At 30.7% G+C, this 19,365-nt stretch overlaps 1 protein-coding gene across 1 annotated transcript; it reads right to left on the bottom strand.

Moving 5' to 3' along the window:
* Positions 1 to 3,014: 3,014 nt before the first annotated feature.
* LOC123195871 (transcription activator GLK1-like) lies at positions 3,015 to 6,089 on the bottom strand. Its single transcript, XM_044609736.1, has 6 exons — positions 5,317 to 6,089; positions 4,869 to 5,009; positions 4,238 to 4,588; positions 4,068 to 4,124; positions 3,719 to 3,841; positions 3,015 to 3,391 (listed from the first exon to the last, which is right to left on the bottom strand). The coding sequence occupies exons 1-6, from the start codon at positions 5,782 to 5,784 to the stop codon at positions 3,242 to 3,244; spliced, it is 1,290 nt and encodes a 429-aa protein (XP_044465671.1). The 5' UTR covers positions 5,785 to 6,089; the 3' UTR covers positions 3,015 to 3,241.
* Between the last annotated feature and the right edge of the window lie 13,276 nt (positions 6,090 to 19,365).

The raw sequence follows: 19,365 nt of genomic DNA, 5'->3' as shown, positions 1-19,365 counted from the left end.
CTGATATCATCATGAACTTAATTAATATATTAAACTAAAACTATAATACTTATACATTGTATATCAAACTATTTTACCATTAATATATTTTTTTATTTAACTGAAATCTCCCACCCACACTATAACTTTTTTTTTTTTAATGACGGCGACTATGAGTATTTGTTCTTTATCAAAATGTTAATTTCCCTTATCATCAAAATGATATAAAAGATTAAATTGATTTAAGATTTAAGTTAAAGGCCATTTTAAAATAAATTTGAGTAAAGAAAATAAATGACTAAATATTAAAATAAAACTATTAGAAAGAAAAAAAAAAAAGATTGAGAGAGTTGAGAGTTGAGTGGTTACCTGAAAAATTGAATAAACTTAGTATGGAATTTATAGAAAATTATAAAAAATTAAAAAAATGGAATAATCCTTCGCAATCAACGACTATTTGACTGTTGAAATAATTGTTGTGCAATAACCATGCCAATAGTATGATAATGAAATTAATTTTTTTATAATTTTAAAATTAACGGATTGTGGGTCAATCTATAAGGTTGCTCGTAAGTCTTGACATGACCTACATTAAATGTGGGCTTTAGCTTGATCCATAATTATCCAGACCTCTGTCATTCTGGGCCAGACTTTTCTGTTTGCCCAAATCCCTTTGTCACCTGCGGTCACAAGATTGCTGAAACAAAGTAGCATTTGGTAACATGTCGGTGTCATCGTGTCAAGGGGTCAGCCGCGTCATCTTGGATGACCTCACATGTTGGGTTTTACAGTACTTCCATGGGGCACTGAGCAGAGCACCCACTTACATACGAACTTGTTCTGTAGTTACCGTTTTCTTCACTCATTTTAAAAATCCCACTCTCGTGATGCTGTTTATATTATTGGGGGCCTCACCACATCCAGTCACCCACATCTGATCTGACTCCATCAGTTGACCCAAACTTGTCAATGCTCTGTGGTCCATACGTGGCCACTGCACATTTGTCCCAAAATCTATTTGTCTGCATAATGCAGGGGACCATAACTCTTTAATGAATCTTCATTCTCTATCTTCTCCAGCTTCCGCTGTGCAGTAATTAATATAATTCTTTGAGTGTGTGTATATATGTATATGTGTGTTTATCTAATTTTAGAGATTTATTCACTTAACCATAGTTCAATTTGTTTGAATGGGAGAAATGCATGCACGTGAAAAATCTCACGGGACTTCCATTATTGGCACAACATGTATTCTGCAAATTGAGATTGAATGTGCTATTGCTATTTATTAACACTTGTAAAGCCCATACTTAGAGGATTGACCGAAATCGTAAATTTAGCTTTGGATATATATATAAAAACAATAGTATATGTAACCATTTTAATTACACAAATAAAAAAATGATTTTTTTTTTTTATAACTAAGATCTCACCCGTATTAGTTGGATGAATAACTGAAGATACAATAATTGAATTCACAATCACATAGATAAATAAGTTTTTATTGGTAATCAAGGATCTCATCCATATTAATTGTATAGGTAAACTAGAGATACATCGAACTCATAATCAATGTACCAGATAAGTTAAACTTTTATAAATATGATAAAGACTTGAATACAATTTTTTTTTTTAAATTCTAATATTTTATTAGTTTTACTAATCTTTTAACTCCTGTTTATGTAAGTGTTAATTTTTGAAACAAAGCAAAAATGAGGATATTTACATAACTTCACAGGCATTTTTGTTTGTGCATGGGCACGAGAGACAGAAACTGAGGGGAAGAGAGAGTGTGTGTTTGTGTACTCTACACATAGATATTAATTACTCTCTAAGTTAGGATGGTGACATGATTCTTATCATTCTGACGAAAATTAAAAATGGTCCATACGCAATTTTAATTCCTCCTGTTTTTATCTCATAAACCAAATAAGGGTTGTCAATTTTTAAAATTTAATGCTCGATTGTGTTGTGTTCCAGAATAATTCGTATAAAGTGAAATAAAAAGTTATCATTTCTTTTTGTTTTGGTGTTCCCCCTGTGACAGTTAGGTATAGCATTTCTCTTTCAGCAATCGTTAATTTCTTAGTGAGTTTTATACTTGGTTCGTTAAATTCCTTTTCAATGCTATTATTAGAAGTTTTCTCTCTCTCTCTCTCTCTCTCTCTCTCTCTCTATATATATATATATATATATATATATATATGTATGTATATATATATATGTATGTATGTATGTATGTATGTATGTATGTATGTGTGTTTGTATGTGTGTTTGTATGTATAGATCACACTATGATATTGAAGAGTTTTTTTCAGGTATAATTGAGAATTTTAGATATAATCTGTCACTAGAAGAATATGCCTCTATTGAGATACCCTACAGTCTCGTTTGGTTGTAAAAAAAAAAATATATATATATATATATATATATATATATATATATATATATATATATATATATATATATATATAAAAACCCTAATTGTTTCCAAAATCACGAAGTTTATCATTTGATCAATATGTACTATTGTAAGTTTTATGCAGGCAAAACTTAATTCCCAATTAAGTTATATCTAATCAGATAAATGAAAAATGAGTAATATTATATGTATATATTTTTAGAGTAATGCTATGTGTACTCATTTTTTGTATACAATTTATGTACACAGTGATATGTCATAATATAATAAGATGATTTTAAAACATGTGTCATCATATGATAAATAAACATTCAATCACATGATAACACTTCATCTGTGTACATAAATTGTGTACCAAAAATGGGTATACATAGTTTTATTGATATTTTTATGATATAATTTAAATATATAAATTATATATCATTATGTGATTGAATGTTATTTTATCTATAATTAAAATTATTTAATTATATAATAATAAAATTTAAATTGTATATTAAAATTGTGTATGCATGGTTTTATTGATAAGAAATTCTCAGCCATTAAGTGTCAACAGTGGAATAGAAAGAAAATAAGGTTTCTGGCCTTACAAGTCCACACATAAGCAACGAAATGTATAGAAGTCTCAAGTTATTATTATCTCATATTCTTGAAACTGTTACAAAAACTATTAGCGTCAAACACTCAGTAATCAAGAGCTGCAAAGAAAGGGGAAAGTAAGGAGAAAAAACTCTCATTTTAGATCAAGTTTACATCAAGTAAAGAAATGTCGTCGAATTTTTTGTTGTTGAGTGTCCTCATAACCACCATTAATGGAACAAACAACTTACAAGGGATGGGTCAAGCGCAACTGGGTGGTATTTTTTGGACTCCTTGTCGCTGTAATTCCCCCATCACACTATCCAGAGAAGGAGGTTTCAGGCCGAGAGGAAGTGGCAGCCATGGTTTTGATAAAACATCTCCAATAGCTGCATCTATGCTCTCTTTCGACTGTCATACAGCAAAGATACCAACAATTATTTATTGCTACATGGTAATAAGAAATTTACAAAAACAAAACTGAGACAATGGTGGTTGAGAAGTGTGGCCCATCACTTTTGTGTTTTTGTTCCACACTAAACATTCTATTTTTGTAGACATACACTTGTTTACTAATGCCTTCATCGAAAGTAATTAATATGATTTTTACCAATGATACCCGTGCTGAATATTCAAAATCCTAACCAGGAAGAAAGAACAGAACGAAAAAGAAAACAACCATTGCTTCATTTCTAACTGAAGATTTATTTACAAGGGAAAGGAAAGAAAGATGCTCACCGGATGGAAGTCGACGAGAGGATTGGGGCCTGATGATGCTGTTGGAACGCCGATGCCAGGCTCTAGTCTGTACATTGCATGATGAGGCGGTGGAATACCAGGGACCGGTGGTGCAGGAAATCTCTGCGTATATTAGTACATGCTCTAAGTTAACAAGAAATTTCTATAATTCGTGAAACATATTTAGCTCAAAAATGCTATAACGTTTGTACTAAAATGAGAAACAAGATGCTAACAATAAAATGGTTGATTTATAGAATATAAATTATTCCAAAATGTTTCCAAACTCAAAGAAACAAACGCCATGAGACACCACAAAAGAAAAAGAGAAATTAGCATTTTTGGATACCGTAGTTGCAAGTGGCTGTGGAAAGCAAGGCGTTCCTGGTATTAGTCCATTTGGAATCTACAACAAAAAGAAAAAGAGAAATTAGCATTTTTAGATAATACAGAGATGCAGAAACTCGTTTTTTTTTTTTTTTAAGTTTTCTCTAGATAAAGCGAAGAGAGAAGGCTCACTCGTTGGTGATGATGGTGGTGCCAGTATGAAGGGTCAATATGTGGTGGAGGAGGACGAGGCTGAGCCCATGACAGTGGAGGCGGTGGTGGTGGTGAGTGGCTTACATGTTTAGGCCGCATGTGCATTACAGATTGGTCCATGGTGGGATGACCCCACACGTGTAAGGGTCTAAAGTGGTGGTGCATGGGAGTTATGGGAGGGAAACCTATGGTGGGTGTGGGTGCAAGCCAAGGATTCATGTCTCTCTTTCCTCCTCCAGCCGCGGCAGCTCCATACATTTGCCGTCTCTGACTCCAGCTTGCCGCCTCCGCTTCTCGTGCTAGTAAATGCTTCCGATGTGAACGATATTTCTGGACACATTAATAGAAAATCCTTCATCCTCCACGCTTCATTCAGTAAATGAGAAATGACATGTTTACGCTATAAATCTATTCTGCGACCTAGATGATGTTTTTATTTATTTATTGTTAATTACTTCGGATAACAAAATCATCCAAATGAATCTGTTTGCTCCGGGAAAGAAAAATTCAGAAGATTATTAGCTTTGTCTTGGAAAAGCCCTAAATGGGAAATTGTTTATTATTTTTATTAACTTGAAGAAATTTAATAGAGAAGTTATGGAGATTGTACCTGAAGATGGCTAGCAATGTTATGGCGAGTGAGACAATCGATTCCCATAAGCTCTAGAATCCTCGAAGGCACTGCCTTATCCACTCCCAGCTGCTCCACTGCTTGGACGAACCTCCTGTGCAGTTCTGGCGTCCAATCCACCTACACACAGTTCAAGAAAATCATTTCCCATTGAAACAAGTCAACAAAACAAAAGCTAACATTGTAACCTTCATTCATTCATTCTCTTTCTCTTGCTAAAGGCAATTAATATTCACAAACTTCCATGAGTCTCGTGATCTCTCTGCATGCCAAGAAGTTTGTGACAGGACTCCATAATTGAGAGAGAGAGAGATGGGTATCTTTGTTCCTATAGTCTAGGTTATATGAGCTAGAAAAAATTTGAACACCGTAAAATCGAATTATTCGGTTGACGATAAAGCAAACTCAACACCATCTGTAATTATACCTTCACTTTTCGCTTCCCTTGATTATTGTTCTTTGCTTGTGCCGATGATTTTCTTCCCTTGTCTCCATGATCTTCAGTGAAGGTTTTTAAAGGAGGCTCCTCTCTTCTACTCGCAATCTCTTGATCTCCTTTACTCGAAACTGAACCTGAACCGGAACCGGAACCCGACACCTTGTCTTCCTCCTCTCTTTTCAAATTATCCTCAGCTTTTTCCACAGAAACTGATGTGTTAATGTCCGATTCTTCTCCGCCACTAATGGAGAAATCTGCGAGGAGTTCCGGGTCCATCTCCAAATCCGGCAACTCATCACCGTTGTTGATGCCCAAAAAAAGATCGTCAAAATCGATACTATCAAGTAAGTTCGTGTCTGAGAAGTCAGGAAATTCTTGTGTGTCGATAGTATAACTCTCCATCTCTCCTTTGTTCTCATCTTTAGTTGTGTTTCTCAAAGGTGACACAGCTAGCATTAATTCAAAAACTCAAAGCTGCCTTTAATATACCCAGAATTAGATATACTATATTAGGCAATAAAGCCCTACAGTGTTCAATATTTGCATGAAAAAAAGGTTAATATGGACCAAAGTTGTTGTTTCTTTTTCAGGTTGCGGTGAAATTGAACGGAGATGCAGAAAGAGGAAGAACGGGAACCGGTGTTAATGGCTTTTGCAGTGGTATTTGTTTGGTAGTTTCTTTAACCTATATGGAGTGTGGAAAGACTTGTTCTCAACCACAATTTCTGTTGAGATCTCTGAGTATTTTGTTTGTTCTTACGTATTAATTTTTGTTAGGGCTGGCAAGGCAAAAATATATATTATATTATGTACGACATTAGGTTTGTGGATGGCTTTTTTTTGAAGATTTTGAAAAATATGAAAGGCCCTTTTCAGGGTTTGTTTATTAACTTCTCAGAGGCTTCCATAAAAGTGAAGGACGGAGAGGGAGAGAGAATTGGATGGATACGTGTTAGCTCATGTATATCTATCTGTTGCACAATCTTTGATGTGGTTGAAGTTGAACCAATTGATTTTTTTCCAATGAGAGATGATATTATTTTTAAATCATTCTAATTTCAAAACTCTATTTATTGTTTTTGTCTTGTTTCTTTTCAAAAAGATGGGCCTTTTCATTTATTCATCAACTCTTCACTATTTCGGGTAAGTTTCAGAATACTATTGTAATTACTCTAGTTTTTGGTAAGTTTAGGAGTACTATCGTAATTACTCTTGTTTTCGGTTAAAAAAAATGTAAAACTCATTCAATTGTCTAATGAGTAAATCACACATACATCACAAAATCAGCGTATATTTTCCATGCAATTTTGTTTCCTCTACCATATGTTAATTTGAATGGTTCGGCTGACATCAATCTTTTATTATGTTTCTTCTTTGGGATAAGTATTTTTCTCAATCCACCTTAATTTGTTAATGTTCATGCATCTTTAAGGGGTCTAAAAAGAGCAACTCATTTAACATCTCCATTGAAATGGGACTGTAAACAAAGGTCGAATTGTAGAGGCAACAAAGAGAAATTCAACAACATTTACTTGGAAGTAGATACATGACATTCAACCATACCATAATCATTCAAAATATGCATCCCAATTCACATCAATCCTCCAAATCTTGTATGCATATTATCGTACGTATTGCAACTTTTTCTCAACCCCAGTTTCGTTCTTTGTATTCTTTTTCTTTTTTAAAACAAATCTTATTCAATTAATGTAGAACTTACTCAACTCTCTATGTAATATTTTAGTCGTGATTATCAATGTCTTATGATATACGATACATATTTTATTATACGATATAATATATATAGAAAACGATATGTATCCTAAAATATATTAATATGATACAATAAATATATCATATAATAAAATATATATTATCGATAGGGTCAATATACTTTTTAGGAAAATGAAGATATAAAAGTGTTTATGAAACATTTTTTAAAATTTATAATATTTTTCACATGATGACATGGCTTTTAGAAATGTCTTATTAATTTATTTTAAAAATATATCTTATAGTACGATACAATACACGATAAAAAAAATTTGACTTTGATACATGATATGATATGTGATTTGACTACCATAACTCTAATATTAAGCCGCTAATGATTCTTCAATTTCAAATATAAATGCTCTTGTTTAATAATAATTAGATAAATAATAATAATAATAAAGATAAGACTTTCTATCATAACAAGCCCTAAACTTAATTAATTAATTAATTATGAAGGGTTACATTAGAGTTTATTTGTAAATGAAGATATAAAGTGATGGGCCACCTCCTTTTCTACCAACTCCAAAGTCCCGACTTTCTCACCTCCATTATATATGTTTGCCTGGACAAACATCACCGACTATCGTCATTATTCAACATTTTTATCTACCATCTAATTTCCCTTCTTCTTTTCTAATTTTATTATATAGAATCTACAAAATATTTTCTAAATTTTTTATAACATTAGGGCAACTTATGTTTTTATCATTTTTGTAATAGATTAATATTATTCACATCTCTTCAACTTCTAAAAAGCAATACAAGAGAAACCTGTTGTGTCAAACTTGTTCTTAATTTAACTTTAGTTTCATCGCTCTCAACTTAATATCTTCCTCATCTATATATTGGTTCTTATTTCAGTTTATTATATTTTCATCCATAGAATATTATAAAATTATTCTTCCATAATTTCGGCAATAAGTTGAATAAAAAATGAATAAGTGTTTTGAGGTGGATGGTGTCAAAAGGGTTTTCAAACTTATTATCAATGAAAAGAGATTATGTTTCTCTGATACTACAAGACCACCGTCTTCGTCTTTCAACGAATATGGCTAGGGGAGGGCAACAAAGAGATTAGGAGTGAGAGGGAAACTAACCAGGAGGGAGGACGCTAATAGTCAATAAGGAGATGTTCACCAGAAAGGAGAAAAAAAAAATCTTATGAGAGAAATAATCATTTTTCAAATTTTAAGTAGAGAAAATTTTTTTAGATTTTTAAACCAAATGAGAGAAATATGATAAATTTTTAGTTTTATTTTAATATTTTTAGCTAAATGATATTTTTACTCAAACCCTAATAATAAATTCTAACATAATGAGGATATTTAAATTTTTGAAAGTTATCTCATAAAAATTTGTTATTTTATCTAATCCTTGGGTGGGAAATAGTTCTCTGGCTTTACTTTCTTGGGTTTGGATTTGCGTGTAGGTACATCCCTAAATTGTTCATATAGTTTTTCTTTTAAATGTTTAAAACACTCACGAGAAGACGCCATCACATTGAGTATTTATTGTGCAGAAACATTTCCTCAAAGGTAAGCATATCAATTGACCATCACCCCCCTATTGACATAACACTTAGATGATATAATTATGTATTAATTAGTTAAAAATTGGTAAAATTATAAGCCACTAATTCTAGTTTTGAAGTGATAACAATGAATCTCTCTCACGGGTTGTCTGATGTTATTACATCCCTTATAGGATAAGATTAGCTTATCTTACTTGACAATTATCAAATTTGCTTCTTCTTCTTTCTCAAGCAAGCGTCTAAACACCGACTTAATTGAAATTAACAATATAAAATGTCTTGATAAAATTCTTGGGCAGAATAAAATTAATGAAATATGTGAATAAAATCAATAAAAAGTTCATTGTAACAAAATTTATTATAAGAATTTTAATAAGTATTAAAAAACAATATATAGATTAAGATGAAATGATAACACCCTAGTTAGTAAATACATGTATTATTTACGTTTTCATATTATTCGTGTATTAAATGCGTTCAAAAAATTTTTTTAACTCAAAACATATTAAACGCGTATTTTACTTTGTTTCCTTATTAAATGCGAATTATACGTGTATTTTTTAATTTTTAGCTAAACTTAAAATACAAAATTATTCATTCTATTTTTTATTATTTATAAAAATACTACCACCATTTTAAAAAAAACCAACATTTCTTTCTTAATTTTCAGCCGTAATTTTGTTTTTTCCTCCCCTGTGACCTATACAAAGATTCACTCTGATTTGAAGTTTGAAATCCAAACTGATTAATTTGTTTTTTTTTTCAATTGACTGATACGTTACTTATTGTACAAAGAATTTTGATTATGTATTATGTTATATTAGATTTAATAGTAAATTAAATATTTTACATTTGAATTATTATATTAATTTTCAATAGAAGATTCGAGAAAAGTACTAAAATTATTATGATATTATTATAATTTTATAAAAGTATTATTGATGATGTGTCATATTATGTCCGTATATACATTGCATATTTTTCATATATGCAAATTTTAGGGGTGGTTTTTTACAAACATATTTTTAATTATTTACAATATTATACTCATATAATTTGCGTATCTTTTCTTTTCCGTTTTCATATCTACTAACTAGAGGTAATACTGTAACACGAAGTAGTTTCTTTATATGTCATCAATAAGGCAAATAATGACACAAAATAAAGAAACTAGAGTATGTTTCAATAAAGCCAATATTATTTTAAAATCTTCTCACATCTCTTATTAGGATAAATATATTTGTTACTAAATTGTTATATTTACTGTTAGATTCATACAATAGAATAATGTGCTTATATATACTATGAGCATCATCTTTAAACCAAACCTTATTTACTGAATCAAACTCTATTAGAATTCTTTTTTTTTCAGGGAAATCCTAAAACAACTCTTCATAAGATATATCCAATCCGTTAATTAGCATTTTGTGGATTACACACTAATTGCTACATGATCAAAGAGTGGGCAATTAAGCATCACTTACGAGCTCCAAGGAGGTTGCCCCGTCCAAAAACTTCAAATACCAATTGAAAAGAAAAAGATAATTTGAAATTCCCCAATTTTTTCTTATGGATAACAAATTGAGATACTTTTACAATTTATACTAATCAAGAATTTACATAAACAATTATTCTTGGTTAACGTGTATATCTTAACCATAATAAAATTATATGTATAAACAATATATATAATTTTATGAACAAATAATAATATATCATAATGCGATTAAATATTATTTTATCTTTAATTTAAGTATATCCAATTACATGATAATATTTTATTTATATACAAATAATATATATAAATTTATGTACAAACAATGATAGGTGATAAAGTGATTAGATTTTTTTATCTCTAATTTAAAACTACTCAATCACATAATGATATATCAAAAACAAACGTATGGAGTGATATGATCCTATCTTAAACAATACTCAACCAGAATCAAACAAATCACTAACAGAATCAACTGAACAATTCTCTCAATTCTCAGAAATATCAATTCTTTGAACAAAATCAACAAATGACCAAACAAAATACAACTCTCCTAATTTTCAACACTATTACTTCTTAGAACATATTCAACAAAAAATAAAAGTCAATCAACAACAACAACAACTCCTCCCTTGATCATTAAACTTCAAATAAACAAATCATTTCATGTACAATCAGTCACCTTCTATATGTTTATTTTACAAAGAAATAACACAAAGTTTGCTGTTCATGGTAATCTGAACTGACTTGAGAACCATCTTGCAATTGAACATTCTCGCAAACTAATTCGATACAAATTTAACCTTCTTCATCATTTTTCTTAAGAGAATCTAACCACTCAACTGTCTACAATTTACTTACTCAATTCTGCAAACCTTGAAATTGAGAGAGTTTGTGAGAATGACATCAATTTGATAAAGAATAGGGATATATTGAACCTTTAATTTCTTTGCAGTCTCATATTTTCTAACAAAATGCACAATAATTTTCCGTTTAGCATTGCTTTTATAAAAGATTTGAGAGGTATATTCAAATTCTCAGGTTTACTAATTTTCCGTTTCAATTTTAATGAAACATTATGTTTTGGTTGAATTTTTTAAAACCAAAACGCACCGTTTCACTCACAATGTGAAGTACGTTGTCATAGCATTTTATAGTTGAAATGGTTGCCAATTCCAACAAATACAAGGGACAACTGTTGAAAGTTAGTTTGGTCCACTTGTAAGGAAAGAATGGACCATCCACAATCCACTTGATTCATAGTTAGAAAAATCAAATTTAGTTTGTAGAATTTCAACAAACTTAGAATTTCATCCCCGTCAATTTCATAGCATTGCAATCAATCATCTTCAACAAATCACATCCTACTATATACACTTAATGGAAAATCCTTGAAAATTCAGACACCCGATCAACCTACTTGCTTCATTCTACAAATTGTTCTATATACAAGTTGGAGAGAGTTTTATTGTTAAAAACCCAAAAAGATAATGAACTCCAGTGTTTCTGATAGTATTGAAGAATTAGTAGGATAATTCTAAAAGATAATCAACTCTTGCCTCCCTCTACTTTTCAAGAAACCTCGTCTATGAATTATGAGCAGAAAGTACGAAATTTGCCTGATGAGATTACAAAAATAAAAACAAATTTGTCTGATATGCAGGTTTAATATTAGCAGAGCAATAATAACCAGGATTTTAGGGTAAAAATCACTCCAGTCTTCCAGATTTATTTTTGGGTTATCGTTTTGTAAAAAACAGCAATAACCTCTTGGAAGTAAAGCATGTAATATCTCGTGATTTTTGGTTTAGATACCTTTTGTACAGTCTATACTTGGTGGAAAAGTCTGAGTTTCACTCTTGTATGTAACCTGGTTTGTTTAGATTTATTTCAACTTACTTATTGAACTTTATCATGGTAGGAATTGTGATAGACATTCAAGAGGAGATGTTGTAGGTTTTTGTTTTGTTTTCTGGCCTGTTCTAGAGTTTTTGTTGTCCGTCCAATGAATAAGATATGTTTAGGCTATTTCCGAATCCTCTTATTAGAGGTTCCTTTACCTTTCTGTTAATATATACATTTATTTGAAAAAAAAAGAGGCAACTTCGTTTGTGCTCAAGAAAAGGATATTTTCATCACTAGGATGGAAGATTTACAACCTTAACAGCTATACAACACAAAACAGGAACTCGGAAATTCTGACCGAGAATCTTTAACTCCAGTTTCAGACAATCCAAACCGTTCAGATTTGTCCTCCTTTTACTGACAACCTATTTTTCAATCAAGGTACTAATAGTATTTATATGTTACCACAATGGGATAATAAAATTATATTAGGTGTTATGAAAATAGTGTTAGATGTTAGTATAATATAGCTGCATTAATGGTCATAGACCAAGAAGGGAAATATAATTGGGGCACATCGGATCATCATGTGGATTTAAGGGACCATTCAACACATCAGCAATTGATGCCTTTGTTAGTACTCTTACAAAGGACATGCATGTCTTCGTTTATAAACATTGTTATTTTGTATACGTGGGTCCTTATTTTTTTTCAATTATTGTGGCTGTTGCTGTTTCTACAGTAAAAAATAAAAATAGAAAGGAATCTGACTTTCTTTATCAGTAGGTCATTTCCCCTTCCTGGTCCCTCTGTCAACACTTCTCTACATTCCAAAACCTTACCTCTCTGCCTGACCCACCTTCAATAATTCACTTCTCCTTCCTCGAGCTTTGCTTCTCTACATATATGATACATATATATATTTATCTTTTTACCCCAATAATTTAAAATTACCTTCACTTTTTATGATATTGTGAAGGCTTTATCTTTCTTCTTATTCCTTCGATACTTTTTCAGTAACATAATAACACTATTTCTATAAGAGCCACTGTTTTTCTTGCCATTATGGTTGATTTTCAATGATGTCTACATAACCAATCAATTCTCTCAATCACATCTTAAATTATCTTGTTCTAAAATAGTTTGTTTGAACAAGTATAATATCTGACATTTATCACTGAAATTAGAAATAGTAAAGCTTCAATATCCACTAAATCAGTGGTTGCCTCAACAGGAGCATTGTCTCAGCAATGCCAATCACACTCACATCACATCCACAGAAAATGACAAATTCATGGAGGAAAGGCTATCACAAATTTCAGGCTACATTTAATTAACAATCCTTTGTCATTTATTAGCTTTCATGCTTAACCTATCCTAAAATAACCCTAATATTTTCTGCTCGACGGTGATTCAGTGTGTAAAGATGAAATGGTTTAGGCTCATAAGGCTTGTGTTTGATGTGGTAAATGATATTTTAGAGACAGGCGATGCAGCAACTGGTATGTGTGGAGAAGCCCCGTTTGTCTTTCATGCAAATATTTCTTAACAGATCTTGTGGCTACCATATGTCATTATTAAATATAATGCCCGTTTCGCTTTCAACTATATATGCAGCGATTCCCTCTTCGTCTTCTTCATATTAATTTATTATTTATGAATGAAAATAAATTTATATATCTATATATTTGATGAAGTTCTCTACATACATATATGCATAAATCGCTTTCAAACTCCATTTATTGGGTTAGCAGGATCAATGGAGCTCTGCCATTTTCAAGTCTACATCAATTCTGGTATTAGTCGGGCCTAAAAAGAAAGTGCAACTGTGACAGGAGAGCACTCAGTGGTCATTTAGAGAGCAGTGATTCTTACAGTCCACTCACAAAACAGAAATAAAAAGGTGTCGTTGTTAACCTCTAAATACATTTTCTAAGTTTAAATCGGAAGATTGAGATTTGAAATCCAAAATGAAAACATGAGTAAATTTTTAAATGCATCCACTCGAATATAACAAATGAGAAGCAATACATATGCGTGTGTGTGTGTTTTAAATGTATCTACTCGAATATAACAAATGAAGAAGCTGTGTGTGCATATACTCGAATATAACAAGGCCAAAAGACTTATTCTCACCCAAGGAATAATGCATCCCCAAACTACACCCCACCCCCCGGTTATGTTTTAAAAATCTGAATATCTATCTATATATTAAATTTTATTGTTATTGTTATTAGTAAAATTTTCATTTAAAAATTTTATTTAAAGAAAGAAAAAATATATCATTTTCCACTTTAATTTTAAAAATTAATAATTTATTACCTTAATTTTGAAAACTAATAATTTTTCCATTAACTTAGTTTTAAAAAATTATTTTTTATTGCACCATCTACGGTTTTCATATTTTAGGATTAACAACCACCTCCTTAAAGTTAAAAACATTGCATTTACACTCTCAAAAATTCATTCTCTCTTTTTAACGATTCACTTCAGCACATCGTCAACCTATCACCGACATCTCTTCTCTCTCTCTCTCTCTCTCTCTAATGGTTTTCTGATACAAAAACCACCAAAAATCAGGTCAAAATGGTCAAATTGTCGCACGAATCTATGCAACAAATCACATCGATCTGTGCCACAGAACTATGTGTCGGCCAAGAACTCATGCCTCTTACATAAAGATAACTTACATCCCTCACATGCAAATGGCTCATTTCATATGCATGTAAATAACTCATGTGCCCTATGTGCAGAGAACTTATGCCTCATGCATGTAGGTAACTCAATTTCGTTAAATTCCAATAACTTAGAGTCATCATGTGCTAACACTAGAAGTAGATAGGGATGGCAATGGGGAGGGGCGGGGAGGGGATATCAATCCTCGTCCCCGTCCCCGTAGGGGATATCAATCCCCGTCCCCGCCCCGTCCCCGTTGCGGGGATAAAAAATAATCCCCGTCCCCTCCCCGCGAAGGAAAATCCCCTCCCCATCCCCTCCCCGTCCCCGCGGGGAAAAATCCCCTCCCCATCCCTGCCCCGTCCCCGTGGGGAAAAATCCCCTCCCCATCCCCGCCCCGCCCCGTCCCCGCGGGGAAAAATCCCCTCCCCATACCCATAAATATAAATTTTAATTCTTTTATATATTTCAATAAATAAAATAAATCATATTTTTTCAAAATATCACTTGCTACAAGAGCTATAAAATATTCTTTGTTATTTTAGTTCAAATATAAAGTTTTCATAAAATCTAACAACATGCAATAATCAATCTCTTCATTAGTAGCTCTTCATGTATGTGATTTAGGGTAATTTTATAATAACATTAAACTTAACACTTTTCATTGACTTCAATTGATTTTATTAAGTTTATAATTTATTATTTTTTGTGTGTAAAACCTAGTGAATTGACTAACTAAGTTTTGAAGTTGAAATAAAATTAATTTGGTGCATTTATATTTTATGATAATGAAATTCTAGGTTTTTTTTAATATATTAGATTAATAGTTTAGAAATTAGTAAAAGCTAATAATTGATAATTCAAAAATTAGTAAAATTAAAGTTATAGTTTTAATAAATTATAATGTAAAATTTTCTAGAAATTATTAAATTAATATATTAGATTTAGGGGGTGGGGAGGGGATGGGGAGGGGCGGGGAGGGGCGGGGCGGGGCGGGGGGAGGGGAGGGGCGGGGCGGGGCGGGGCGGGGAGGGGAGGGGCGGGGCGGGGCGGGGACACATGTATCCCCGTCCCCGACCCGTCCCCGATTACGGGGATTTTTTTTTGTCCCCATCCCCGCCCCTTTCCCCGTTTTTATCGGGGAATCCCCTCCCCGTTAGGGTCGGGGAGGGTCGGGGCCCCTAAAGTCGGGCCCAAATTGCCATCCCTAGAAGTAGATATGAAAAACTCAACTACATTAGGTGATTGGCTCATAAGTAGGACCTATATTCATAAATAAACACTCAAAGGGCCTCAATAGAGGCTGCAAATGATAATTTCCTTGGATAAGTTACTGGAAGCTCTTGAAATCATTCATGCCTATGAAGACAAGTTAAAGGTAGGGTTTGGGGAGTCACCATTTTCCCCAGAGGTATGCCATGCCCTTTTTACCCGATTAGTTTCAAAATATTTTATAACATAAATGCATTCAACATATGAATCGTAAGATCACCTAAATGTATTCAATGATCTAATGAAGCTTCATCAAGTCATAGACTTAACCAAATGGTGTTGTTTAGTTCTCACTCTAATTGACGGAGCAAAAAAATGGTTCAAAAATATATTTGCTAATTAATCTTCCCTTAGTCACAATTGTTTGATGTGGAAAACTTATATAAACAACAAAAACCAAGTTACATATTGACATGACCATTGAAGATATAGTATCCATGGAGTTAATGCCTTTGAATTGACAAATGAAATATGTATTGTGGTGAGAAACTTTGCACCATTAAGGGGTCGTTTGGTTCCAGTTTTTTAAAATTACCTTGGTAATTTATCTTTTATTCTCTTGTTTGATTTGTCAGTAATAAAATATTACAATAATCTTCTATTACCAATACTGACGTGACAGGTAATATAGGTGGTAATCTAATTACCACCTTCACCTTAGGTATTTAAAGATTACCAAGGTAATTTTGATTTCATTATAATTATATTATTATTTATTAATTTTTTGAGACAAAAATAAATTTATTTTTAATTAATATGACAAATAATATAAAAAATATTTAAAAATAATTATATTCAAGGGCATTTAAATAAAATAATTTATTAGTAATCTTTTATTACCTTTAACCAAACACAATAATTATTTATACCTACCAAATTTTATCAAACATAGTAATCATTTATACCCAGTAATCTTTTAAATAATCTATCTTCAAGGTAATCTTTCTATTTTGATAATAAAACATTCCACAAATCAAACACTCCCTAAGGGTTATGACTTCAAAAAAAAAAACTTACAAATTTTGTTAATCAAATGATTACCTGTATAACAGTAATTATCTATAAATATTGTTAACCAAATGATTGCACATATAATGATAATTGTCTTCATAGTTTTATTATTATTCTCATTTGTTGAACTCAAAAATAATATCTAATAAACTTAAATGCATTCATTTATATCATGTATGATTTCAGAGCAAGTTTGACATCAATTAGTCACACGTTATAAAATATTTCAAGTATGCAATGAGAAAAATATTTAATAGTTTCATAAGTGTAATACACAAGAAATTTAAAGGAATATCCTAGTAAAGTAGAAATATTACAAAATCAATTGGAAGAAATTAAAGATCAAGAGTATCGGATATATTTTTGTAATCTTTTTTATAATGAAAAATTTAAGGTATAGAAATATATCTTCTATTTTTACTACTTTTTCTGTTGTTATGCATTATAATATACCTTTTGATGTTCTGGTATTAGGAATGATCACAAATCTAATCTATATAAATGTAAAAGGTTAAAATGTAATTATCATGATAGATTTAAGAACTTTGTTCAATATTAGAAGAAAAATGTATTTATAATCTTCATAGTTTTGGTTTCTCATTTAATATTATAATTTATAATATCTTTAATTTTTTTTTCTATCAATTAGGCTAAGCAAATTGAGCAAATTGTTGGATCAATTCAATTATTTCATGACACTCATTAGAGTACTTAAAAATGATAGGTTAATGATGAAGCTAGAAGGCTATATGTAAGTTACTTTTTTATTTAACTTTTTCTGTAGAATAAATAAATTCATTATGAGACCATATGATATGAAAATATATTTAAAAGAGTTTAAAGATTTAACGATATAGTCAATGGTTCATATAAGTTTAAATTATTTATATGTTATTGAAAGAGATGGCTAATTATTATGAATATTCTTATGTTAGTAGAAAATGCTAAAATTGCAAGAAAAATCTATGGTTGTTGGATTTGTAAGAACTGAAAAACAAATTTGTAAAAAATTTTTTTGGAAAAACTTTAGGATTTAACCAAAAATTTGCATTTTATCTGTGTCAACATCATATCATGCTTATGATGTTTCATTAGAACAAACAATAAAGTTAAGATATAAAATTGAAGATCAAGAAAAGAAGATTAAAAATTTTGAGGGTCAACGAAAAGTATTTTAACATCAAGAGAAAACAAATCAAAGAACCTAAAGAACGAAAAAACAATACGGTGAATTTGTTGAAAAACTTTACATCATATGTAACATCTTCATCTCAACTTCATTACACTTCATCTAATTGAAGTCTTTATGAAACTTAAATTTCTAACTTTTAAAAAATGGCACTTACACGTGCTTTTTTTTTTGGGTTGTTTAGCTATAAAGACATAAGTTTCTTGTTGTCAAGCTATAAACACATATTCTTTTTTTAAATATGAAGTGTTCATATATCTTAAGTTGAATATGTGAGAGAGTTTTTTGGTTTTTTGGTTATGCACATATAAAAGTGTTGGTTTTGAAGCAAATGACATAAGTTTATATGATTGTTAAGCAATGAAAATATATATTTTTTTTTATGTACAAATAAATATGTTTCTTATATGTAGATAAGAACATATGCATTATTATATTATTCAAATGATTGTGAATTTGTATCCTTTTTTGTAGTACATATAAAACCAAGATTTGAAAAAAAAATAACAAAACAAAACCATAAATGTTTAATATTTTTAATTACAAAAAGTATCATTTTAGTAACTAAATAAATGTTACAAAATATTAAAACCAAAGACCAATAAAGGACTAAAAAAGTCATTTTACAACTATTCATTTTATTGAACATATATATATATATATATATATATATATATATATATATATATATATATATATATATATATTTAGTTGCAGTTGTCACAACCCCAAATATTGAGATTGAAAGAGCGAGTTAAGTGGGTGACAAGCTTAGCCAAAACAAACGATCCAAGAAGTGATGGAAGCTCATTTGCAGATACCCCGTGACACTAATGACTTTGTATGTAATATACAGTTTTTGTATACTTGTTGATAAAGAAGATATGAAGAGATATTATAATTAAATAGATATGGTTGCAAAGCAAAAATTAAGGAAATTATGTGTTGGAGGATTATAAATAAGGATTTTAGGATTTGATGGATTTTTTTTTAAAATAGAAAGAAGGGATATGATTGGATTGATTGAGAGATGAGAAGATATTGATTGATTTTAATTGAAATAGCTTTTATCCCTTTGAATAGATTTTTATTGGCTATAAAATTATTTCTCTAAAAGTTTAGACCTCATAAGTAAATCAACAATATTAGTTTTTATTTTTATACTTGGCAATTGAAAAAGGGAGAGGTGTAAAGTTATTTGGATCAACAAAAAGGGTTGGAGATTTGAGTAAGTTTAATCTT

Source organism: Mangifera indica, chromosome 14, assembly GCF_011075055.1.
Source record: "Mangifera indica cultivar Alphonso chromosome 14, CATAS_Mindica_2.1, whole genome shotgun sequence".
Classification (NCBI taxonomy): Eukaryota; Viridiplantae; Streptophyta; class Magnoliopsida; order Sapindales; family Anacardiaceae; genus Mangifera; species Mangifera indica.
This window is presented reverse-complemented; position numbering and strand designations above follow the sequence as displayed.

Excerpts from the sequence above, each read along its gene's own strand:
- LOC123195871 (XM_044609736.1), bottom strand. The coding sequence starts at position 5,784 with ATGCTAGCTGTGTCACCTTTGAGAAACACAACTAAAGATGAGAACAAA. Across the intron at positions 5,010-5,316 it reads AAGGGAAGCGAAAAGTGAAG|GTGGATTGGACGCCAGAACT; the intron begins GTATAATTACAG and ends AACTGTGTGTAG. Across the intron at positions 4,125-4,237 it reads ACCACCATCATCACCAACGA|ATTCCAAATGGACTAATACC; the intron begins GTGAGCCTTCTC and ends TTTTTGTTGTAG.